The sequence below is a fragment of the Cenococcum geophilum genome, assembly GCF_001692895.1.
Source record: "Cenococcum geophilum 1.58 unplaced genomic scaffold K441scaffold_5, whole genome shotgun sequence".
NCBI lineage: Eukaryota > Fungi > Ascomycota > Dothideomycetes > Gloniales > Gloniaceae > Cenococcum > Cenococcum geophilum.
The window spans coordinates 491,053-517,068 of record NW_027137563.1 but is presented as its reverse complement, the minus strand read 5'-3'; the positions used below and the strand labels follow the sequence as shown (position 1 = coordinate 517,068).

At 45.9% G+C, this 26,016-nt stretch overlaps 3 protein-coding genes across 3 annotated transcripts; 1 reads left to right on the top strand and 2 right to left on the bottom strand.

Moving 5' to 3' along the window:
• Positions 1–836: 836 nt before the first annotated feature.
• On the bottom strand, positions 837–2,360 carry K441DRAFT_252588 (RTA1-domain-containing protein). The gene is made up of 3 exons (XM_067640782.1): positions 1,837–2,360; positions 1,372–1,772; positions 837–1,281 (listed from the first exon to the last, which is right to left on the bottom strand). The coding sequence occupies exons 1-3, from the start codon at positions 2,163–2,165 to the stop codon at positions 986–988; spliced, it is 1,026 nt and encodes a 341-aa protein (XP_067508397.1). The 5' UTR covers positions 2,166–2,360; the 3' UTR covers positions 837–985.
• Positions 2,361–3,922: 1,562 nt separating this feature from the next.
• Positions 3,923–19,896, top strand: nps10 (nonribosomal peptide synthetase; the record flags this gene model as incomplete). The annotated part of the gene is made up of 2 exons (XM_067645286.1): positions 3,923–5,356; positions 5,433–19,896. The coding sequence occupies 2 exons, from the start codon at positions 3,923–3,925 to the stop codon at positions 19,644–19,646; spliced, it is 15,648 nt and encodes a 5,215-aa protein (XP_067508396.1). The 3' UTR covers positions 19,647–19,896.
• Positions 19,897–20,005: 109 nt separating this feature from the next.
• K441DRAFT_653253 (uncharacterized protein) lies at positions 20,006–21,073 on the bottom strand. Its single transcript, XM_067647512.1, has one exon. The coding sequence runs from the start codon at positions 20,580–20,582 to the stop codon at positions 20,424–20,426; it is 159 nt and encodes a 52-aa protein (XP_067508395.1). The 5' UTR covers positions 20,583–21,073; the 3' UTR covers positions 20,006–20,423.
• Positions 21,074–26,016: the final 4,943 nt, after the last annotated feature.

Genomic DNA, 26,016 nt, shown 5'->3' with positions numbered 1-26,016 from the left:
AACAGGGGCTGAGCGAAGATCTTACATGCGCTTGCATGCATCAACCCATCCTTAGAAATGAGTCAGCACTTTATAGAATGCTGAACGCTACTGTGCCACGATCCTTCGACCTTGGGTCTCCACTGTGCGCACCCCTGCTCTAAAACGCTGTGGTGCAACCCTGCCTCCGTCTGCGATTGTCCCTTCCAATCTCCCAATTCCAAATCCCTGCTTGCGACTATTTCCCAAACTTTCTTGCAAATATGCACTACCAACCAACATCCGTAGGCTGAACTTCGACGCCCGGAGCTCTGAACAATTTTGATTGAGACCATGAAATTTGGCAGGTCACGAGCGGAGGAAGCGGTAACGACGATTGACGGGACGGTTTCCGCTTCTAGGGAGTGCGCAACGGAGACCAACGCCCGCTGCTTTACAGACCTCGCCTGTGCAACACGCAGGCCGTGGCTGAGTCAACGGGGAGCGCAAGAACCAAAGGAAGAAAGTAAAACAAAAACAAAAACAAAATAAGAGTAAAAATAAGAATAAAGCAAGAGTGAAATGAGAATGAAGTAAGAATGACGATATTGTTCTTGGTGGGCCTGAGCTAAAGCAAGTGAATATGGACATTCTCTTTTGCCATTCAGTCTAAACATGAGCTATCTAGCTATCGTACGATATATATACCTCCGCAACCATAAGTAAAAACCCGATGTGAAAAAAGGAACAAATAAAATAATTATCAAATGAGAGCTCCGTTACAAACCTAGAAAAACCCATAACGCCAAAACGACCGCTTCACATGTGGCCAATGCGTCTATTACTCATTCGAAGAACTTTTCCAGCCACCTTTGCCCTAACACGCAAAGCGTAAGCCGTGGGAAAGACAATGGCCGGTCCTTTTCTTGTATCCCGAACAGAACTCGGAAGTAGTAGATTTCTCAATCGGCGAGCAAGCACAGTGTTGTTTTGCTGGCCACTTGCATCAGTCCCCTCGCGCCGTGGCTTACACTTGTTGGCCGTATACTCTCGCGTTGTGCTTCAACCCTTCACCCTCTAACAAATCTATCGTTTGGTCGGCCTTGTGTGATCGTATACCCAGCCCAGCTGGGACCCACAGTTCATTAAAGACGCGTCCGGGGTGGAACCAGGTAATTAGAGCCACGGCGATGATGATCATTGGGCCTTCAAAGATCATGAAAGGGGCCTCTTGGTTGGCGATGGCTCCACTGAAGCCTTCCGAGAGCTCTGCCACACGATATACTGATCGCACAAAGATCAGGAGTGTCGAAATTGCAAGACCTACGGTAGTAATCATTAGTATCAGTTTCCATGCTTGCTAGTCTGACAGAAACCAGCATTTCCAGGACACTGGAGATAGGATTGACTCACTCCACTGAAAGGCAGTAAACATTCTCGACTCGCGGAGAGAATGGTAGAGCGGAGGCTGTGTGCGCGCAAGCGTCCCTGATGATCGTGCTTTACGTACTCGCAAGGCGAAGTCCGCCCAGAGAATCATGAACAAGAGCATGGAAATCACTTGCGAGACCAAACCAGCGACCATGACGTTCTTTCCCGTGGTTGAGCCGGCACTGTCTTTGGCAGTTGAGGCCAATGCACCTCCCACTGCTTGCAAGATCAACGCAAGTAGATCGGAGCCGACGAAGACCTTGGTATAGGTCTTTGGCCTAAGACGGGAGTACTCGGAGCCAATGACGGTTATGACTCGGCTGAGGCATAGATAGATGCATGCGGTTAAGAATGCAGGGCCAATTGTAAGGCAGATCAAGTATCTGGAGATTGACCAGATTAGCTACCACAAAATTCCAAAGGAATGCTGGATAAACTTGAACTTACATCAAGAAATTGTTCATAATGAAAGGATTGTTGTGTAATAGGATGCGGCCAACGTATCCAATAATCTCGAGGAGTATGCCAAAGATCATGCAAACCATAAACGCCCATGTCTTGTGACGGACACCAAAGAATATTTGGATGCCCAGAAGCACCAGAAAGCAGATCATGTAGACAACATTGCCACCAAGATTCGGAATATACGAAATTGTCGCCCATGAGATTGGACACTCGCCTAATTCGCAGTACTTCCGCTGCATGGCAATGAGGGTCGTATTGGTGGTTGTGAGGTTAAGGTGGTTTGGATCGATGCCATTTTTATCGACAGTCATGATGATAGTATGTTGCTCAAATGAGCGACTCGAGGCCGAGAGAAGGTAGAAAAGCTGTTACTCGTCGAAGGTCTAAAGGTCGAAGCAAGCAATTGATACAACGAGACTAGGAGTTTGTGTTTTGACTGAAAGAGAAGTGGCCAAATAACTTCCTGCTTTCGATGAGCAGACCAAAGTAGTTATCTAATTTCGCAGAAAGGGAATTGGTGGTCGTGGGTCAGAAAGAAAAGACCTTACGTAAGAGAAAGGCAATTTAGAGATGCAAGAGGCGCAGGTCTGACATCTGCAACGGTCGATGGTGGGACCCTATCTTTGGCGTTGTTATGGATGGTGCACTTAACTGGGCTGAGCAGCGCAATGCGGCGCAGTAGGGGTTTTAGGCTGTTGTGCCATGTCACACTTGAATTTGTATGACATTCATGAGGGGCGGACGTCGAGTTTCAAAAACCTTATCGTCCATGCCATTCATTGGAGGTAGAATTCGAGTTTCAGAATTACTGCTTACCAATAGACGTGACCATTCGTCCGCCTCTCCGCTCTTGCACAGCAGCGCTGTGCGAATGCGCTCCCTGCTAGTGCCTAGATGCGATTTTAAAATAAGCGAGCCCTTAGCAAAATAGATGGGTTGTCTTATTTTGCTAGCGTACTAGCAGGGGTCTGCCCGGTCCTTCTAACCCCCTTGTAGCCAAGATTGGTCTTTGAAGGTCGACAAGAAAGGTGGAGTTGAGTTGACATGCAGACGCGTTGTGGGCGGCTCAAGCACGTCCGTTGCCCAGCATTGTCGGGTGGCCCAGACCGAAAAAGGGACCGACTATAAATAGCGTGTTATTTTAGCCCTGTGGAGTCAAATATAACCATAGCGGTAATAGGTAATTTTACTCACGGTCAGCGCCAAGGCTGGACCTACCTCATGCTTTACCGCCAGATAAGAAAACCGACCTGTGCGCACAGATAAGCCCTGCTCTAAAAATCTCCGCCAACTTGACCTCTTGGGCGGGCACACGTTCGCATCGCCACCACCACACCTCACTTTATCGGGGATCGTCAGCAAGGGCTTGCATTGTCTAATTATTAAACTCGTTCTTAGTCTCGCCTGCGCCCTATCCTTCCACGCGCTTAGACGCTGCATCGGAGCGATCTGCTCACAAGTATCACGATGGTAGTGCTTACATGCACAACCTTCAGCCCCCCAGACTGTCTCACTCCGTGCCTGGGGAATATGCGATTCAGCCTCAACCCGTGCGTCTTAGAGCTTAATGGTCCTCCTTTTGATGTATCGTTGATAACCTTGCTTGACCTAATGCTTACCACCGCCTCTCTACACACCGTGCCGATGGCCCGGTGTTCTATTTCCGGCTTCTTCGGCTCACGGATGCTAGGAACAGGTATAGCTTAATGTTGGAGGAATTCTTTTTTGAATTCTACTATTCCTCATCGTCACAATTTGCGATCCCATAACGGCTCGGCATTCTTTCCACAAGCTTTAAGCTTATCTTATTGTCTCTCAATCCTGCCTCAATTCCTTCAATAATAATAGAACAATTATCATAGATCATAGATCTCCCGCTACGAAAGTACGCCTAATATTTAACACATCTCTAATCTATCAGTACTAGAAGTGACGTCGAAGATACCCCACATGTAGGTCCAACATCTTTTGGAAACACCTTTTAGAATAATGAACTCTTTACTCACAAAGCCAGCTCTACTACTACCAACGCCCCGATTCCACAAACCTCTACCCTAAGTCTCCAATAATGGGCGGCGTGACAGATTCGACTGCGGCCGTTTGGCTGTGGAATAATGAACTTCCAGCGCGTGTTGAGAAATGCGCACACGAACTTATTCACAAGCAAGTGAAGCAGCGCCCAGGCGCCGTTGCCGTCGATGCACACGATGCAACGTTTACTTATGCTGAACTGGACGAGGCATCCAATCGCTTAGCCCATTACTTGGTCGAATTAGGCATTCGGCCTGAAGGCGTTGTGCCTCTCTGCTTCGAGAAGTCGGCATGGGCAATTGTTGGTATTCTAGGAGTACTGAAAGCTGGAGCTGCCATAGTTTTCTTGGATCCGTCACACCCGGAAAGCCGGAGGCAGTTTATCACGACACAAGTGGAAGCAAAAGTGATTATTTGCTCCCCTCAGCAAGCGCATCTTTTTGAAACGAACTTTCCCTCTACTTTCGCACTGAGCAGAGATACCCTGGAGAGTCTTCCGCATCATGACGCAGTACCCGAAACTGCGGTCAAACCATCTAATCTTTTGTATATTATTTTCACTTCTGGCAGCACCGGAACACCTAAAGGCTGTTTAATTGAACACCAAGCCTTCTGCAGTGGCTCGATACGGCACGCCGAAAGAGCGCGCATCCTTCCATCGAGCCGAGTCTTGCAGCTCGCATCGTACACATTTGACGTCAGTATCCTCGAGATTCTCACGTCCCTGATCCATGGCGCCTGCATTTGTACTCCTGCCATGGCCATGATGGCAAATGGCCCAGCCCACATAGTAAATGAATATCGAATTACCTGGACGTTCATGACGCCTTCGCTGGTGAAGCTTATGGTTCCAAGCATGGTCCCAACTCTTGAGACCCTTGCCTTAGGAGGGGAGCCTCTTTCGAAAGTAGACGTGGAAACCTGGGCCGGCCACGTACAGCTTGTGAACGGATACGGACCCAGCGAGTGCTCAATTGCAGCATCTGGAAACACCGAAATGACGCCTGATACTGATCCTGCAAATATTGGATATCCAGTCGGAGGTATCTGCTGGGTTGTTGATGCAGATGATCATGACGTATTACTTCCGCCGAATACAGTTGGCGAACTTCTGATCGAAGGGCCAATACTTGCCCGCGGATATCTAAAAAACAAGGAGAAAACCGACGAGGTCTTCATTGAATGTCCGGCATGGGGTCCAACGACAAAATCTGGACAAAAGAGAAGACTTTATAAGACAGGCGATCTTGCCAAATTTCTGCCCGATGGATCGATATACTTTATTGGCCGAAAAGATACCCAGGTGAAACTGCGAGGATTGCGCATCGAATTAGGAGAGATCGAGCATCACATTGGAGTACACCCGCAAGTCCGCCATCGAATGGTCATCCTTCCCAAGACTGGGTTGTTTCAGAATCGTCTTGTCGCATTGGTGTCGCTTGTGGATTTCCTATCAGAAAGCTCAGAGTCTGTGGAATCTACAGTGCATGCCGAATCGTCTTGTCGCATTGGTGTCGCTTGTGGATTTCCTATCAGAAAGCTCAGAGTCTGTGGAATCTACAGTGCATGTTCTCCAGGACATGCATCAAGAGGATGTACAGCGACATCTTCAATCTATTCGGGAGAATTTGAAGTCAAATGTTCCTGAATATATGGTTCCCGAGACATGGGTCGTTCTGGAGAGGTTTCCACTGTTAATCTCTGGAAAGCTCAATCGCTCCCTTGTCAGCAACTGGATCTTGGAAGCGGACAATAGCTTGTATCGCGAAATTGTCGGCGTCGACCTTGAAGACGCACCGGCTGCCGAGGAATCGTCAAGCATCGAGGAGCATCTCCGATCAATTTATTCCACCGTTCTCAACCTTCCTGTGGAGAACATCAGCCTTCAGAAGTCATTCCTTAGTCTTGGAGGTGACTCTATCACTGCGATGCAAGTTATGTCCAGATGCAGAAGCGCAGGACTCGCTGTCAGCGTCAAGGACATACTCAGAAGCAAATCCATCACCGAATTATCGTACTGCGTCAAGTCCGCGAGCGAGACGGCTTATTCGACCGAGGAGAAATTCGATGTCCCATTCGATCTATCACCCGTGCAAAGAATGTATTTCGATATTGCACCAGCTGAAATCGATGATGCCCGGCAGACACGATTCAATCAAAGCTTCTACCTGAAAGTGGAACGGCCAATATCCGAAACAAGTCTCGCTAAGGCAGTTGAACTCTTAGTTGTCCAGCATTCTATGCTTCGTGTCCGCTTCTTACAAGATGAAAGTGGGAAGTGGATGCAACTTGTTCCCTCCCAAGTCGATGATTCGTTCAACTTTGCGGTACATGCAATCGAAACAGCAAAAGACGCTTTTCCGCTCATGGCTGCTATGCAAACGTCATTAGATACACAGAAAGGACCCGTTTTTGCGGTTGCTCTGTTCAACACGTCGTCGGAGGGTCAGTATCTCTTCCTCGTTGCCCACCACCTCATGATCGACCTTGTATCATGGCGTGTGATTCTCCGAGATCTGGAAGAGATACTAACCATAGGCCTGTTGACCTCGGAGAAACCTCTGCCATTCCAAAACTGGCTAGCATTGCAATCGGAGCACGAGAGTCAGGCGACGGATATGTCCTATGCTCTGCCATTTGACATCCCCAAACCTGATTTCGACTACTGGGGAATGTCAAGCAAACCAAATCGCATGTGTGACACACAGGAACTGACTTTCACTCTGGATCCGGCAACTACCAAGGAGCTTCTTGAGGGAACTTGCCATTCAACTTTCAATACGGAGCCGATTGATTTGCTTCTGGCATCTCTTATCTACTCTTTCAGTCAAGTATTCAGCGACCGCCCAGTGCCGGCCCTGTTTCGAGAAGGCCACGGCCGTGAACCGTGGGATGAAGACATCGATATTTCCAGTACAGTGGGATGGTTCACGACAATGTATCCTCTCTATGTCGGCGTTGAAGAGGGCTTCGGAATCTTGGACTTTGTCAAGCGTGCCAAAGACGTTCGACGCAGTGTTCCTGGAAACGGCCGACCGTATTTTGCTTCCCGATATCTTAACGAAGCCGGAATGGCAAAATTTCACGACCACGATCATGTCGAGCTGTCTTTCGATTATTTGGGCCTCTATCAGCAAATGGAACGTTCAGACGCACTTCTAACACAAGTCCCTGGATACCAGGCGATTTTCGAAGATGTTGGTAAGGAGGCGCCTCGTTTTGCCCTGGTGGAAATCACGGCCGAGGTCATACAAGGCCAAATGCAACTGCTATTTGTGTTCAACAAGATCATGAAGAACCAGGACTTGCTGCAATCATGGATCAAGAACTGCGAGTTGTGCCTCGTCGACAGCCTTCAACAGTTGCAAAACCGCCGACAGGAGTTAACACTAGCGGACTTCCCGCTGCTGCGACTGTCCTACGGTGATCTCAACAACCTCATATACTCAAAATTGCCAGAAATTGGCATTTCAAACTTCGAGCAAGTTGAGAGTATATATTCCTGCTCTCCGATGCAAAATGGCTTATTGATCAGCCAAGTCCGATCAGAATCGCAAGGGTGCTATGAATACAACCACACCCTCAAGGTCGAAACAAGAAATCCTTCTGACATTCTAGATGTGGAAACTCTGAAAATGGCTTGGGGGAAGGTCGTCCAGCGTCACACGTCTCTACGAACCGTCTTCGTGGAAAGTGTCAGCCAAGCAGGCCTTTATGACCAGGTCGTGCTGAAAACAATCAATCCAAAGATTCACATTCAAGGATGCCAGCAGGATGAAGTGGACCAAGTTTTCGATTCGCAAGACCAACTCGCCTTCGCAACCGGTGAATCCCTGCATCGATTCACGATCTGTCATGTTTCTGCAAATGTCGCCATTTGTAAGCTGGAAATCAACCATGCTATTATCGATGGCTCTTCCATAGCAAACATTCTTGGAGATTTCATCCAGGCATACGATGGGCGGATCAGTGACCGAAATGGCTTCGCCTTCGAAGAATATATCAAGCATGTCCTCAGCCGTCCTTTGAGCTTAGCCATTGATTTCTGGAAAGACTACCTGGTAGATGTCAATCCTTGCTTCTTTCCCATTATGGCCCCTTGGGAAGACGCAAGTGATCCGCAAAGCAGGCTCGAAACCGTCACCATTGACGTCGGCATGACCCCGTCAGACCTGACTGACTTCTGCACTGACAGGAATGTTACTTTGGTAAACATTTTCCAGTTAGCATGGGGCCTCGTCCTCCGAAAGTACTCAGGCTCAGAGGATGTATGCTTCGGATATCTCTCATCTGGTCGAGACGCGCCATTAAGTGGTATTGAAGAGGGTGTGGGGGCGTTCATTACAATGCTTGTCAGTCGCATGGTACTGGATGACTCGGTGTCCCTATCAGATGCCCTCGAAAAGGTCGCGGACGATCTGACACGCGCTCTGCCAAACCAGCACTGTGGCCTGGCAGAGATTCACCACGCTTTGAAACTGGGCAGTCAGCCACTTTTCAATACCATTATCTCATTCCACAGGGAAACGGATCGTGAAATGCTTACGGACTCGAGCATCATGGTCGAAGCCATCCGAGGCTACGATCCGACAGAGTACGCACTTTCTCTCGATGTCGGTGTTACCGAGAGCAGGATCAATGTAGCTTTGCAGTTTTGGACATCGCAATTCACACGAGCTCAAGCGAAGAACATTGGGGCAACGCTTGCGAAAGCCGTCGAATCGACCGTCAGGGGGTCAGAGATATCAGTCGGAAAAGTTGACCTCGTCAGCGCTGAACACCTGGACCAACTACGAAAAATCACGGCTGTATACCCCGAAACCACCGAAGAGTGTATCCATAGCGCAATTGAAGCCCAAGTTCTTGCGACACCTGACGCAGAGGCCATATGCTCATACGAAGGAAGTTGGACTTACAAACAAGTTGACAATCAAGCTACGCGGCTTGCGCACTACCTTGTCACGCTTGGTGTGGGACCTGAAGTTATCGTCCCATACTGTTTCCAGAAATCTGCATGGGCCATAATCTCGATGCTTGCAATCTTGAAAGCCGGAGGAGCCGCGGTCGCTCTTGATCCAGGGCATCCAGTCAGTCGGCTCGAAGGCCTCATCAAGCAAACAGGTTCACGCATCATCTTGGCTGCACCTAGAAATGTTCGCATTTTCGAAAAAACCCCGAATGTCGAGCACGTGCTCGGTGTTGACCTGGAATTTATCAGCAAGCTGGAACTTGGCTTGAGCCATCCATGCCCAATGGTCAAGCCTTCGAATGCAGCGTTTGTAGTATTCACGTCGGGAACCACGGGCAAACCAAAAGGCATAATTCTCGAGCATTTCAATTTGCGAACCTGTTGTACTTCAATGGGACCCGTCCTTGGATTTGGTCCGGAGACGCGCGCACTACAGTTCGCAGCCTACACATTTGACGTGTCGCTTCAAGACATTCTTACGACTCTGCAAACGGGCGGCGCCATTTGCGTGATTTCCGACGAAGAGCGAATGAACGACCTCGCAGGTGGTATCAACTCTCGAAGGGCAAACTGGGCTGATCTCACGGCTACTGTAAGTGGACTTCTACGGCCCTCCGATGTGCCGACATTAAAACGACTCAACAACGGTGGCGAACCGCTCAATCGTGACGTTGTTGAAACATGGGCGGATCATGTCGAGCTCTATAATCTTTACGGTCCTGCCGAAACAACAGTCAATCAGACTGCGAGTACACGACTCTCAAGAACATCTGCAGCAACAAATATTGGTCCGGCTTATGGAACTCACGTCTGGATTGTCAACGAGCATGATCCCAATCGCCTTGTGCCAATTGGCTGCACTGGTGAGATTCTTATTGAAGGGCCACTGCTAGCCCGAGGTTACCTCAAGGATCCAGTCAAAACCGCTGCTGCATTCGTTGAAGATCCAGATTGGGTCTCGTTGTTTCCCAGCTCCGTTTCGCCTCGCCGCTTCTATAAGAGTGGAGACCTGGGCATTCTTAATACCGATGGTAGCATTACAATCGTTGGCCGCCGAGACACCCAAGTCAAGATTAACGGACAGAGAGTTGAACTCGATGAGATCATGTATCAGGTTCAGTTACTCTTGCCAGAAGGTTACCAAGCTGTGATCGATGCCATTTCCATTGAGGAGCACACGAAGAGCAAAACGATCATTGCTTACATCTGCTCACCGGAGTTCTCCCAATTAAGGAAGGGCGGAGACCAAAAGACCATTGACATAACCGATAGCTTGAGGCGGCTGTTGAAAGACTTGCAAGGTTCGCTGGCTAAAATATTACCATTCTACATGATACCTTCCATCTTTGTGCCAATTTTCAATATTCCTTTCACCCAGTCAGGCAAGATGGACCGCACAAAGCTAAGGCAGATTGCATCTGGTTTCTCAAAAGCCCAAGTTTCGCACTACATGCTTCGAAGCGCCTCAAATTCCCAGCCGACTACTAAGATGGAAAAGCTTTTCCAAGACCTGTTCGGTCAAACCCTGAGCATTGAAGCCGAGACAATTAGCAGAGACGACAATTTCTTTGGTCTTGGCGGAGACTCGGTCGGAGCTATGAAAATGGTTGCTGCAGCTCGAAAGCAGAACGTCATCATCCGCGTTTCCGATATCTTCAAGCATCCGAATCTGCATGAAATGGCTGCCGTAGCCAAAAAGTCTGGAGATCAAAGAGCCGCCCGAGGAATCGAGCCTTTCAGTCTGATTCAGCTCGATACTTCCCCACTGGGCAAGGTGGTCGCGGAGGCAGCGGCACAATGTAACGTGTCGCCCGAAGACATTGAAGACATGTACCCCACCTCGGCACTTCAAGAAGGTCTTATGGCTCTTGGTATGAGGAAGACGGGAGCGTACGTCGCACAAAAGGTTTTCCAATTTCCTCGCGATTTCGACCTCTCCCATTTCCGATCAGCATGGGCAAAAGTCATCGAGAAAGAGGCGATACTGCGGACCCGCATCGTTCATACACCAAGCTCGGGAACTCTTCAAGTCGTCCATAAGCGCCCGTTCTCATGGCAAGAAGCATCTGACTTGGAGGCTTACCTGACCGCAGATAAAGCGTCTACTTTTCAGTACGGGGAGGCTTTGATGCGCTTGGCGATTGTTGGAGAATCAAAACCGGAAGTATATTTTGTTTGGACGGCTCACCATGCGATTTATGATGGATGGTCCGTTTCTTTGCTCTTTGAGAAAGTCGCTCAAGCTTATCGCGATGAAATGATTACAAGCTCCACACCCTTCAAGACCTTTATCGGTCGCCTTGGTGAGGTTCCCCAGTCAGCATGCATTGACTTTTGGAAGACCCAATTTGAGTCACAAGGAAGCTTCCCTACCAGTTTTCCCGTCGTTGGTCTCGGCTATGCAGCAGCATCAAAGAGGACAATCACTCACCAAGGATCCGCTACGGATACTCCTTCCAACATTATGCCTTCTACGATCAAGAGAGCCGCCTGGGTAATGACGCTCGCAACATATGCCGATTCCGAGAATGTAATTTTCGCATCTACTCTTTCAGGACGTAACCTTTCGCTCCCCGGGATTGACACAATGATGGGCCCAACCATCACCACCGTTCCAGTGAGAGTATCGCTGTCAAGATCAGGAATCACAATTAGGCAGTTTCTGGAGGCCGTACAGACTCAATCAATTAGTTCGATCGAGTATGAACACTTCGGGCTGCAAAATATTCGAGACGTTAGCCTAGAGGCTCGAACTGCCGTTGATAGCATTACCAATCTCTTCGTCTTGCAACCATCCGGTAACGATGATGAGTCTTTCCTGGGCATGGATCCTCTCCCAATACTAGAAGAAAATTTTGACACTTACCCGTTGGTTGTCATATGCAACCTGCGAAACGACGGAGGATTCAACGTCGAAGCCATGTATGACGAAGATGTCATTTCCACGGATCAGATGACACGGATGCTTCACCAATATGAGCATTTCGTCCAAATGCTTTCCGGGGACTTTGACAGACCGATAGAAGAACTGAGTTTCCTAAACAGATACGATCTCAAGGATATCACCACCTGGAATGCGGTGCTTCCTGACAGCATTAATGCTAGAATTCCCGACCTTGTGCTCAGAAACGTCGCCACTCGGCCGCAAGCCGAGGCCATATCCGCTTGGGACGGCAATGTCACCTATCAGGAGCTTGATGCCCTATCCTCGAAACTTGCAAACCATCTGGTCTCTCTTGGTGTTGGCCCGGAAGCCAAAGTTGGCTTGTGCTTCGATAAGTCTATGTGGAATATTATTTCCATGTTCGCCGTTATGAGAACCGGTGGTGTCTGTGTACAGCTCCTGCCAACGTACCCCATGCCGAGAATGCTCAGTATACTCGAGGATATCGAAGCATCGGTGGTTCTCGTCTCTCCCCAGCATGCTAATCTCTTTGATGGCATAGTGCCTAATGTCCTATCCATCGAACCGTCGTTCCTCAACTCTTTGCCACAGGATTATAGCTCTTTCGATGCTCCGCAATACAGTCCCGAGAACGCCGCATTCATCGTTTTCACTTCTGGCAGCACTGGAAAACCGAAGGGCGTCATCATCGAGCACCGTGGATTCTGCACGATGGCTCACTACCAGCTACCTCATATCCTGTTGAACTCAGACTCACGCGTTCTCCAATTTGCTACTCACACATTTGATATCTGTCTCTTTGAGAGTTTTGCACCGCTAGTGTCAGGTGCATGTGTGTGCGTTCCATCCGAATACGATAGAATGAACAACCTAGTTAGCGCTATCAATACCCTGAACGTTGACTGGATTATCATGGTCTCAACAGTCGCAGACACTTTCCATCCTGACGATGTACCGGGGCTCAAATCGATCATTCTTGGCGGTGAGCCACTTCGCGCTGACATTCATGCCCGATGGGCCAGTCGAGTCAACTTGTTCAATGATTATGGCCCAGCTGAATGTTCTATTCTGGCTGTGATGACTCGATCTACACTTGACACTCCGCCATCTATGATTGGAAAGGGTCAAGGCTGTCGGACTTGGGTTGCTGATAAAAATGATTCTGACCGACTAGTTCCAATTGGTTGCATTGGTGAACTGCTTGTCGAAGGACCACTCCTCGCAAGGGGATACCTGAAAAATCCAGAGAAGACAGCGGAATCTTACATCGATAGTCCTAGCTGGGCCTCCTCAATTCGCCCTCGGCCAACTAAACTCTACAAAACCGGGGACTTGGTCCGTTACACCAACGATGGCGACATGCTCTGCTTAGGTCGGAAGGATACCCAAATAAAGATTCGTGGCCTTCGAGTGGAGCTAGGGGAAATCGAGCATCATGTCAAAACCAGCTCTTTCGGCGCTCAAAAACAGGCTGTCGAGAAGATTCTTCTCGGAGGCGACGTCGAGAAAGCAGCTCTTGCTGCCTTCGTTGTTCCTTCGCCGGACGATATCAACAACGATAGAGGTGAAGTATTGGCCTTATCGGTGAATCTCAATTCAAAGTTCTTGCAGCTCAGAGATTTCATTGGAAGATCTTTGCAGGCATACATGGTGCCCTCTCTGTATATTCCGCTCCCGCGAATGCCCGAGACTCAAACTGGAAAGATCGACCGAAATACACTTCGACGCATTGGCGCAGCCTTGACCCTAGAACAAATTGAAGTTTATTCTCTTGGAAATGGAGAAGATGCCGCTTCGAAACGCGCTCCATCAACGCCCGTGGAGATAGCCCTGCAGTCGCTTTGGGCACAAATTCTCAACGTTGATCCTGCTTCCATCGGTGCTGATGACAGCTTCTTCAACAAGGGTGGAGACTCCATCAAAGCAATGCGGCTGACTTCAATGGCAAGATCACAAGGCTTCAAGTTGATTGTGGCGGATATCTTCAAAAACCCCGCCTTGTGCGACATGGCGGCTGCCGCCATCCTAGAAGATGGCACTGTCTCAATCAATGCTCTTCTTCCTCCATTCAAGCTAGCGTCCGCCGATGGCGACGGGAACGTCGACACACTTATTGAAGACGCCGCAACGCAATGCGCTGTCGAGAAGGACATGATCGAGGACATCTACCCTTGCACGCCTCTTCAGGAAGGACTCATGGAACTTGCTACGCAACACGAAAGCGCTTATACGGCCCAACGAGTGTTCCGTATTCAGGAAGACATCAATATTCAACGCTTCAAGGATGCATGGGCACGGCTCGTCGCACTTCACCCTATCTTGAGAACTCGTATCATTCTACCCAAGGCATCGGGTGCAATGCAAGTGGTGCTCAAGGAAAGTGTTTCATGGCAGCATGAAGCCCCACTGTCTGAATACCTTGCCAGCGACAAATTAGTGTCAATTAAATACGGCAGCCCCCTTGCTCGGTATGCCCTAGACTCAGAGAATAACTACTTTATCTGGACGGTTCATCACGCTCTCTACGACGGACATAGTGCCAATCTCCTCATGGAACAGTTGGAAGCTCTTTACAATGGCTCTCAAGTTGGCGTCGCACCAGGCTACAACCAATTCATCAAGTTATTAAAGGAAATAGATGCGGAAGAATGCAGAGCCTTCTGGACCAAACAGCTGGGTCAAGGTACGCCAAACAGCTTTCCTGCTCTTCCTTCGGCCACCTATCAGCCATCCCCCGACTGCGAGGTTACCAAAACCATTGAGATCGCACGCGATGCAAATCAAGGCTTCATGCTTTCAACAATCCTTCGAGCGGCATGGGCTATTGTAACGGGCCGATATATGAGTTCCGAAGACGTCGCATTTGCGGCCACACTTTCTGGACGCAATGCACCTATTCAAGGCATTGAGAGTATAATCGGGCCTACAATCACCACCGTTCCTATTCAACTTCAGGTGAACTCAACCTCCACCGTAGCAGATTTCCTGTCAAGAGTTCAACAACAAGCCACCGATATGATTCCTTTCGAGCATGCAGGCATCCAAAACATCTACGCAATGGCAGGAGACAAGCTAAACCTCAAGAATCTCTTTGTCATTCAACAGCCATTGGGGGATCTGCAGAAATGCGAGCTTCTCGACGAGGTTCTTGATAAGTCGCTTCTCCGTGGCTTCCATACTTATGCGGTCGTCGTAGAATGCGTGGTCATGAGCGAAAGCAAGATCGACATCGAGCTGCATTTCGATCACAAGGCTCTACCGGAAGCATCAGCTCGAAGAGTGATGGATCAGTTTGAACATGTAGTTCATCAACTGAACAGCGTATCATCGTCCACTATTCTGAAAGACATCGGTCTTGTCAACCCGAAGGAGCTTCAGCAGGTGGTCGAATGGAACAATATGGTCGACATTCAGGATGTTGAGAACTGCGTACACCACATATTCCAAGAACAGGCCAAAATCCAGCCAGATGCAGAAGCTGTCTCTTCTTGGGACGGATGTCTTACCTATCGTCAGCTCGATCGGCTCTCAGACAAGCTAGCTGTCTACCTTGCCGAGAAAGGAGTCAAACCGGAATACCTTGTACCAATGTGCTTTGATAAGTCCATGTGGACAATCGTCGCCATGATGAGTGTGCTCAAGGCAGGAGGAGCTTGCGTCCATCTTGGCAGAACGGCGCCTATTGCACGAATGACACAGATCATACAGGAAACTGGGGCAACCATCATTCTCACAGACAAAGTCCATGCTCATCAGTTCAATGGAGTCGCGGAAGCTGTAGTGATCGAGCCAGATCTTCTTGCACGCCTCTCCTTAGCTACGCCACTCCCTCAAGTTTCTCCGACAAATCCGGCATTTGTGCTTTTTACGTCAGGCAGCACGGGAAAACCTAAGGGTGTCGTGGTTGAGCATGGCTCACTTTGTACCAGCTCAAGAGCTCACGGAACGAACCGCAAGATTGGGCCGCACACCAGACTTTTACAGTTCGCTGCGTATACTTTCGATGTTTCTGTCGCGGATATCTTTACGACCCTCCAGCGAGGTGGATGTATTTGCATACCATCGGAGGACGAGCGTATCAACGACTTGGCCGGCGCAATCAATAGGATGAACGTCAATTATGGATTCTTGACTCCAACTGTCGCTGGCATGCTGGACCCAAAAACCGTCCCAACCCTCAAAACGCTCATTCTGGGTGGAGAGTTGCTCACCCAAGACAATGTGCAGACATGGGCTCCGGTTGTTCGTCTCATAATCAGCTACGGAATGACAGAATGCAGCATTCACTGCGTGGATGCTGTTCCTCTAACCCTCGAGAGTGATCCAGCCAATCTCGGTCGGCCGTCTGGATGTCTAATGTGGATCGTAGACCCAGACGACCACAACAAGCTCGCACCAATTGGCTGCGTTGGTGAACTAGTCATTGAAGGAAGGATGGTTTCTCGTGGATACTTGAACGACAAAGGAAAGACAGATGCAGCCTTCATCACAAACCCAGCATGGGCACGAGAGGCCGGCGCAGCCCGACGAATGTACAAGACCGGTGACCTTGTCAGATATAGTGCGGAAGGGGAGATTTGTTACATCAGCAGGAAAGACTTTCAAGTCAAACACCATGGTCAACGAATCGAGCTCAGCGAGATCGAACACCACCTTGTCGCCGACACACGAGTGAAGCATGCTGTTGCTCTGCTCCCGAAGTCTGGATATCTTCAAAAGAGACTGATTACAGTGCTCTCTCTGGAATCTTCCGCTTTGCCTCTGAGCCCAGAATCACAGCTCGCATTAGTTTCCGGTCTAGACAAAGGTGTTGCAGATGTACAGATTGCATTGGTCCGCAATAATCTGGCAACAATAGTACCTGAGTATATGGTGCCTGCGTTGTGGGTGGTCGTCCGAGCGCTTCCGTTAACACCAAACGGCAAAATGGACAGGGTCACTACCCTCAAATGGGTTGAAGAGATGGAAGAGCATATTTACGAATCGATCGCCGCCGGTGATACAGAGGAAAGTAGTTGGGCTGCCCCAGCAACCGTCCAGCAGAAACGTCTACAAGAACTCTTAATCGATGTACTTGGCTTGCCCGGCATCAACATGAACCGTTCTTTCCTCGACCTCGGTGGAGATTCGATCGCAGCCATGCAGTTGAGGGCCAAGTGTCAAGCTGCGGGCATTTCGCTCACAGTCCGCGACATCTTAACATGCGAGAGTATATCGCACCTGGCCATTGAGGCAACATTCCTTTCTGAGGAAGGCGCAGCCTTTGAAGAAATTGTCGACAAGTCTTTCCCGTTAACAGCATGGCAGCAAGCATGCATTGAGTCCTTTACTACCGATTCTACTCAGACGCACAACCAGACTCTACTACTACGTCTAGCGTCGTCTACCACAGTGCCGAAACTAGTCAGGGCGATCGAAGCTCTTATCCAGCAGCACTCTATGCTCCGGGCCCGTTTTACGCGCGACTCTAAAGGTCAATGGAACCAAGTAATCACCAAGGAGCTTACAGCATCGTATAAGTTTGAAGCCCATGCACTATCGACGGATAGCGACATCAAAGCATTCTTGTCGAAATTGGAAGCCGAACTGGACATCGAGAAGGGACCTTTATTCGCAATCCACCTATTCAACCTGACCGAACAACCGGACCAACAAGTCATGACAGTCACTATCCACCCATTGATTGCTGATATTACCTCAATGAATATAATCGTGCAAGATCTTCAAGACCTATTGCACAACGACATCATTTCCTCCAACAAGGCATTGCCATTTCAAGCATGGCTACTTGCGGATGGAACAAGCGCCGATAACGAAGCCACCAATACTCCTATCGACCTTACCTCATGGGGAATCACCGACCCAGCACAGATTATGGCGAGTATGGTCGAAAAGTCATTCACTTTGCCCTCCAAGACTACCGATTTGCTATTGGGTGCCAGTAACCATGCGCTATCAACGCAACCTATGGACGTCATCCTTGCTGTTCTCGCTAGAGCGTGGAACACAGTCTTTGGAGTCCGATCTTGCTCGTCACTTTCCATCAAAGAAGATCGGAGAAGTTCTAGGACAGTCGGTCAGTTTAACCGTATCCGTCAATTGCCGAAGTCAAACAGTGAAGACTTCATCCAAGTTCTTAGCGAATTCAAGGATGCCCGCGCTCAGAATGATGCGAGCCTATCATTGACACAGCCACTCCCCGGCTGCGTGGAAATGCTCTTGGAATACTCCGACTACAGTATCTCCAGAGCAAACGAAGAGATTATTCAACGACCACAGTTGGGAGAACCTCCTGCAGTATTAAATGTCTCTGCCATAGTTGCAAATGGCGAGCTCACGATCAAATTTACACACAGCGGTCAACTCGCACACCAAGATTCACTATCACGTCTTGTCGAAATCACTGAGCAGTCAATCCCCGATCTTACCAGGACCTTAGCCACAATGGCGCGAAAGCCAACCCTAAGCGATTTCCCTCTCCTCCCCATGGAGTATTCTCAGCTTGCTATTCTCGAAAGGTCACTCCACGAGATTCGTGTCCCCTTCTCCAACGTCGAAGCCATTGTTCCTTGCACGCCCCTTCAACAACACATGTTGGTCAGCCAGAGGTTGACACCAGGAACCTACCAATCAGATACAGCGCACAAGATCACATCTCCCAGTGACAATGGAGCTGTTGATATTGCGCAGATCCGGGATGCTTGGAGAATGGTGACTACTCGACATGAAGCCCTGCGAACTGTTTTCATCCCCAGCATTGTCCGGCCGGCTGAATTCGACCAAATTGTTCTCAAGTCGTACATTCCTACAGTGGATGTGATCAAATGTGAGGAATCCAGCGTCAACGAAATTATCGAACAGCACACCACTGTATCGCATTCATCATTCAAACCACACGTGGGCTTCACTATTTTCCAAACTCCTTCAGCGCTGTACTGCAAGCTCGAAATCAGTCACGCTCTGCAGGACGGCATGTCCACTCGCACCATCTACCAAGACCTCGTTCTTGCATACCAGGGCCTGCTCCCAGAAGGCCCTGCACCAGGCTTCCGTGAGTATGTGTCGTGGCTTGCAAGTCAGGATATGACACCATCGAGCGAGTTCTGGAATACTTATCTCTCCGACAGCAAATCCTGCCACATTCCTCAATCCGGCAGCAAGGGAGATTCAAAGGGGGAAAATCGCCTCGTGCCAATCGAAGTAGCAGTGTCAGCCGCAGACATCACCCAACTCTGCCGCAAGCACCAGCTCACGCCCGCGACGCTGTTCCAAGCCGCTTGGATCCTCGTCCTGCGCGCCTTCACCGGGTCTGACGATGTACTTTTCGGCTACCTAACAGCTAATCGTGAGCTCGACATCGCTGGCGTCGATGAAATCGTCGGTCCCATGATTAACATGCTCGCATGTCGTATGAATGTTCCTCTTGACAACGGCACCGAGAACTCCATGACCACTTACGACCTCCTCAAGAACACTCAGGCGAGCTTCCTCGAGACGCTGCCATACCAGCACGGCCTCGTCGCCGCCGCAAGTGCAAAAGAGCAGAAAGATGGCATCCTTCCTTGGAACTCCGTGCTGTCAATTGAATATGCTTCCGAGGAGAGTGGAAACGGGTACTACCCGAGCAATACTTCAGCTAGCACCGGCGCGTCCCGGCTGGGCTTTGACACGTTGTACGGTACACGTGCTCCTGAGTTCGACGTCGTCCTGGGTGTTTTGCTTGGTGAGAAGAGCCTAGAGCTGCAGTTGGGATACTGGGACGGGTGCATGGATGAGAAGATGATGAAGGAGATTGTTAAAATGTATCGGGAGATTGTCGAGGAGTGGGTGCGTATGGAGGATTTGAATATGGGTATCACGCAGCTGGCTGCGTTGACGCGGGTATAATAGGATCTTGATAGGATCTTAGAGCGGGGAGGTGTAGAGTTGGAATAGTTTTCGTTTGTGTTCATTATATTTGACGTTCACGTCGGGGCGTTGGGATATCTTTTATCATCTTCATAGGGTTGGCGCGTCTGTTCTTACCGCGGTGGTTGGGGTTTCTTTTATTGTTTTTGTGGAGCTGGCGTAGCTACCTTTATAAATAGAGTATGTATCATTGTTACGATTGCAATAAAGTTTTCTCTACAAATAGAACCATGTGAGCACTTTATCAAGAAGGAACGAAGCGAAGTGACTACAAATGTCTTATCACATTTTTCCTGTGTGGACTGACCCCGACTCACACCGCTCAACACAATAGTCAGCCAAGCTAGAAGTGAATTGATTATGTGAATATCATGTGGGAAGCTGCTACGGGCGAAGTATTTTGAAATATCCAACATAAATATCCACCTATAATGAGCCATTCCCAGCCATTACGACCTTCTCTCCGTCACAATGGCAGAGGTGGCAGTACCCAATACTCAAGTTTCGCATTTCCGGGAGTTGCGAGACCTACTCTTGTTCGGTCGCGTATTAGCGTAACTTCTGCCCAGGCCCGTTTCAGACTATTCTACCCACATTTGAATCTTTCGGCTTTATTTCTCCGTCATATGCAGCGCGCAATAAGGTAGATCTTCATACTTCGCTTGTCCCGCAACTATCGCCACCAAACGCATTCCCAATCTAGCACTCATCATCTCTCCAGCTCCACCGCTTGATTTCATCAACCGCCCTTTCCCTCTACAACCGCTCTGCTTCCACTTCGGGTTCGTCATCGGCCTTAAATTCCATATAGTCGCCATCATAGCTCATGCCGAAAAGACCGTAAGTGAGAACCTTTGCAAGGTCTAAAATGAGTATGTGGCGTAGATCGCTGCCTCGATGTTCGCGAGCCGCCATGCGCACGAAAGTAGCACATGCGGCTGCACGAGACAGTGTCAGGACATTACATGGTGATTGTGGCGTGCTGCGAGTCTTTGGGATCGGATAGAATTCATCTAGGTTAAGACCAGTCCAAGACAAAGGAAGGAGGGTAAGTCGGCGTGGGAGATAGTTGTGTGGGTTGATAAAATCCTACGTTCGTGAAGTCGGATGCGTACGACGGCAGGTACTGGTACCTACTGATAGGCTGTAGTCTGTTATCGATAGCTATCTGACATGCTCCCGAGAGCTGCTTGACCGAAACCAGATAAACTAAATCCTAGCCGTCGATGGGTAGAGATGCTTACAGATGTGACAGCGGGATAGCTAAAACGCTGAAGGAGGTGGTACGACAATAAAGGAACCTTAGTCAATCCTCTCACTTAATTTGTAGTCAACTATAATTACAATAGGCTTTTTAGTCTTGCGACAGGACACTGGCACTAGGGCCATGCTGTTTTGCAAATCCAGTCCTTTGGATATACGATTTGCCTAAGGTCAAATTAGAGAGCCTATCGTGCAATCTACCTACAGTCGCTTCGGAAAAGGATGGGTTTATGTCAGAAACCATGATCAACCACAGAAATTTACCGAATCCTCACCTGTTTGAACCACTTTTCTGTACCCGCGCATGACACCACCCATCCTCCATACTAATACATCGCCGTCGCCTATTTTTTGAAGCTATTCAAAGCCTATATTTTTACCTATTATAGTTAGCGCTATAGCACACAGGAGGAGAGCCAAAGCACCTAAGAATACTATAAAGAATACTTCTAAAGCGCCTTAAGAAGTAGACCTTACCGTTAAATCTACACTAATGCCTTCTACTGCTATAGAACAGTCTAAAGGCTCTTAAACCTTTTTTTTAAGTATAGCTGTGTACGCTAATAGTATAACGCTATTTAGCAATATTTTACCCGTTTTTGTAACGGAACCTTATAGGAGAAACTACGATGGGTTCTGTTAATAGGCTAGGTGTATAGGAAATGCAAAGACAATAGTTAACAACGTAATAACAACTAGTGGAATGGTTGCCCAATAGATTAACTCTAATTATATTCTAAGAATTACTATAAGGAAGGAACTATCTAGGTAGGGACTAAGGGTCCTTAAATACATAACCATACTCCTAAGAAAGTTGTTGCTCTATCTACTCTGTCTACTCTATTCACTCTGTAACAAATCTTATAGATTATATAGATTATACAGATTACGTTATATAACTCTACTTACTATTCCTCGTTATATAGTTCCACGGGTTCTATCCTTAACTATACTTATATTAACTAACTAGCTTCTTCTAACTCTTCTCCAAGTAGTTATAATATTGTACTTAAAGCGTTCGTAACACCATCTCCCTTCTCTCTATCTTCGTCCTTAAAGATACCTAGCATCTCTAAGTCATTCACTAGAGGTATAATATCCGTCTAATTAATTTAGTTAATATTATTACTTATAATACCTAAAGCACCTACTTCTTCTTCTATAGCCCGTCGGTCTCATACCGTTGCTATAATATTATCTCTTAGTGAGATAATATCATCTCCGTGTTCTTATTATGCAAAAGAGGGGTTAGTTTATATTGCGCTAGCGAGTCCTTTTTCGCAATAGCCGTCCTCTTACTTAGAGTGCACTAAAGCGAATATTCATTCGTCCTATAATATTCGCTCTATCTCTAATGCTAAATATATATAACCTATTACTCTTAATAGTCGTCTAGTTCCCTAATTAATTTATCTTAGGGTCTTATATTTAATCTAAGGCAGAAAAACTTAAGGGTAATCTTACCGCGGCGCTGGCGGAAGCCTATTATCAATCCGAAGAATCTGCTTATGCCCTTAAGGCTTAGCAGTCTACCTTTATAAAAGTTCAGCGTCTTTAACGCGTTTATAAGAAGGTTCGTTCTAAGGAGTAGAAGCTTATAGAATAAGGCCTTTAGGAACTAGGTAATAAGAAAACTAACTCTCCTCCTATAATATAGGAAACAACTCCAAGTAGTTCAGTAGTCGCTCCTCTTATATCCCCCTTAAGTGGCTCATTCTTTGGCGATTTCCCTTTATTAATATTACCTAATCCTTTTTCTTCCAATACTCCTATACCTTTCCTATAGCATTCTTTAAATTTTCTAGTAGCTCCTAGGTAGTCTTAGTATAGCCTATCCACTTAACCTCGTACTATATTTCATTGTTAATATCCTTATAACTAACAATCTTCAAAACTTGCTATTTATCTTCTTCCTATCCTCTATACGTATCTGCTTTATAAACCGGTAGCTTAACATTCCTATATACTAGCTCTAGCATCGCAATATACTATATAGGGTAGATCTTTATTTTAGCTAGTAGGTTTAACTTAAACGTAACCGGTAAAATCCTTTATGTAATTTTAAAAGGTCCTAGTCTAATATAGTCCAATTTCTTACTTAGTCGTTAACTCTTAAAATTTTTATATAGTAGCCATACTTTATCCCCCTCCTTAAGATCTAGTCCCTCAGATCTCCTAGTATTGTAGTATTTTTTCATTCTTTGCTATACTACCTTAGCTGTTTCTATAAGGTTTATATAAAGATTTATTAAAATCTCCATTCTTTACTTAGCTCTACTACTTATTTTCTTTACTTAACGTGGCGATAATAATGTTCTTAGTTTATACCTGTAATTCGCCTTAAATAGTAACATACCCATTCCTTCTTATGGTGTTATATTATATGCAAACTATATAACTGGTAATAGCAATACCCAATTATTCTGCGCGTAATTAATATAATATCTTAGATACTATTCTAGTGTCTAGTTTAATCTTTCTATTTAACCGTCTATCTACGGATAATATGCGGTAGAAGTTACTGCTCGAACTCCTTACTCCGCCAAGAATACCTCCTAAAATGCTGCTACGAATCTTAAATCTCTATCTAATATAATCTTATTTAGTGCTCTATATCTTATAAACACTTCTTTAATATAGATTCTAGCGACATCTTCCGCTAAGATTTCTTCTGTATATGCTATAAAGTATCCCCACTTTATAAGCTTATCTACTATTACTAAGATTGCGTCGTGATCTTATCCGGTAATAGGATCTCTTAACTTTAGTAACTTAATAATAAAGTCCCATAATATAACCTCCTATAGTCTCTCTGGTATTTTAATAGGTTATAGCCCTCCGTACGGCTTATGCCTTATTAGTTTATTCCTTTAGTAATCTAGACACTCTTTAGTAACCTTTTTAGCTATCCTCTAGATTCTATTAATAATATACTCCTCCTAGAGTCTTAATACTAAGCCCGTAGCTCCGTTATATCCTTAAGTTAGTCCCTTATAGAAGTCCTCTATAAACTACTCTACTATACTTCTTAGGATATACTTTACCTCTTAATTTTTATACATTTCTAACTATAGGTCTTCTAGCTGCTCTTTTAGAATTCTTTATACCTAAAAGCTTTCTAGTATCTTATAGACTTTTTCTAACTTATTCTCTTAAGTTGCTATAATCTTTAGATAATTATACCTAATTAATCCATCTATATCTTTTTGTAGTAAAGCCCCTAATGGCTTATTATTATTTTATAATTTAGTCTTTCTACTTAGAGCATCTACTCGTGTATTCTTTGTACCCTTAGTATACTAAATTTTAAAATGGTATTCTATAAGCATCTCTACCCATCTAACCTATCTTTAGTTAAGTTCCTTTATTATTAGGAATCCTATTAGGTTCTTATAATCCGTTTTAACTATAAATAGTTTTTCTATGCCTTGCAAGAATGCTCTCTATTCCTTTAATACTGCAACTATACCTAACAACTCCTTATTATAGATATTATAGTTTAACTCTAGTAGTATTATCTTTTAACTATAATATGCCACTAAATGCTATCTATCTAAATGTCTTTATATAAAACATGCTCCTAATATAAAGTCTAATGCATCTATTTCTATAACCGTCTTTAGTTCTAGTTAATAGATCTTAAGAACTGGCTCTTAGGTAAACAACTCTTTAACTTTCTTAAAGAGTCCCTACTATTCCTCTCCCTATGCCTATAGTTCTTCTTTCTTTATTAATCGTATAAGTGGTTTAATATCCTTTAACTACTGCGCTATAAACCTTCTGCAGTAATTGTAAAACCCTAGAAATGACCTTAACTACGTAACGTTCTCCAGTTCTTGCCAATTTACTATAGCTTTAATCTTCTTTAGATCTATACTAAGTTGGCCTAGTTTAATAATAAATCTAATAAAATTGGTCTTCCTTATAAAGAATTCGTATTTCTTAATTGCTACTAGCATCTATTCTTCCTATAGTCTCCTTAATACCTATTTAACGTATTCCCCGTATTCTTCCTTAGTTATTAAGTAGATAATAATGTCGTTAAGGTATACTATAATAAATTCATCTAAGTGTTCTCTTAATATATTGTTAATATGCTTCTAAAACGTTACTAGTGTATTTATAAGCCTAAATTATATAACTAATAGTTTATACAGTCCTTCCTTTAACCTAAAGGCTGCCTTTTATTTGTCGCCTTCCTTAATTCTAATCTAGTGGTACGCCTATTTTAGATCTATCTTTATAAAGATTTACGCGTTACCTATCCTATCTTAGATCTCGCTAATTAAGGGTAAAAGATACCTATCCTTTCTAGTAATGCTGTTTAGCTATCTATAGTTAATATACAGCCTTAGTTTACTATTCTTCTTTAGTATAAACAGTACTAGATAACCCGCTAATAACTGCGATAGTCTAATATATCCCTTTTATAAGTTTTCTTAGATAAACTCTTTTAATGCTCTACCTTCCTCTTTAGTAAGCTTATAGATTGGAAAGAACCTTAGACTTATTCCTAGTTCTAATTCTATTTTATAGTCCCATACTATATACTCTAATAGCTTTTTACTCTTAGGTAACTATAGTTTCTTACTATACTTATAGTATCTCTTTAGTATATAGCTTAGCCCTTTTTCTATTTCTTTATAGGTCGCTCCTACTTAGTACTATACTATCTTAGCTTGTTGTTGTATCTTATAGTATTAAGTATCCTTAATATTGACCTAACCTGTAATCTAATTAATCTTTAAATTATATTCCTATAACTAAGGCATTCCTAATACTGCCTTATTATTCCCCAATAGTAATATATCGAAAGACATCTTAATTTATCTCCCTTCGATAGTTAGCTAAATAGGTCCTATTTTAAGATTAATAATGCCTCCTCCATAGGCTATTGGATCTCCTAAAATTATTACTAATAGGTAAGAACGTTCCTTCTATCTGTATAATAATCCCATTCTTTTAACTGCTATTAGCGAGATATAGTTTCTTATTACTCTACTATCTATTAGCGCCTCAAACTATTAATCTTACTATTTAACTTATAAATTTAGGTGTTGTCCTTAAATTCCTTTAAGGGTCTAAG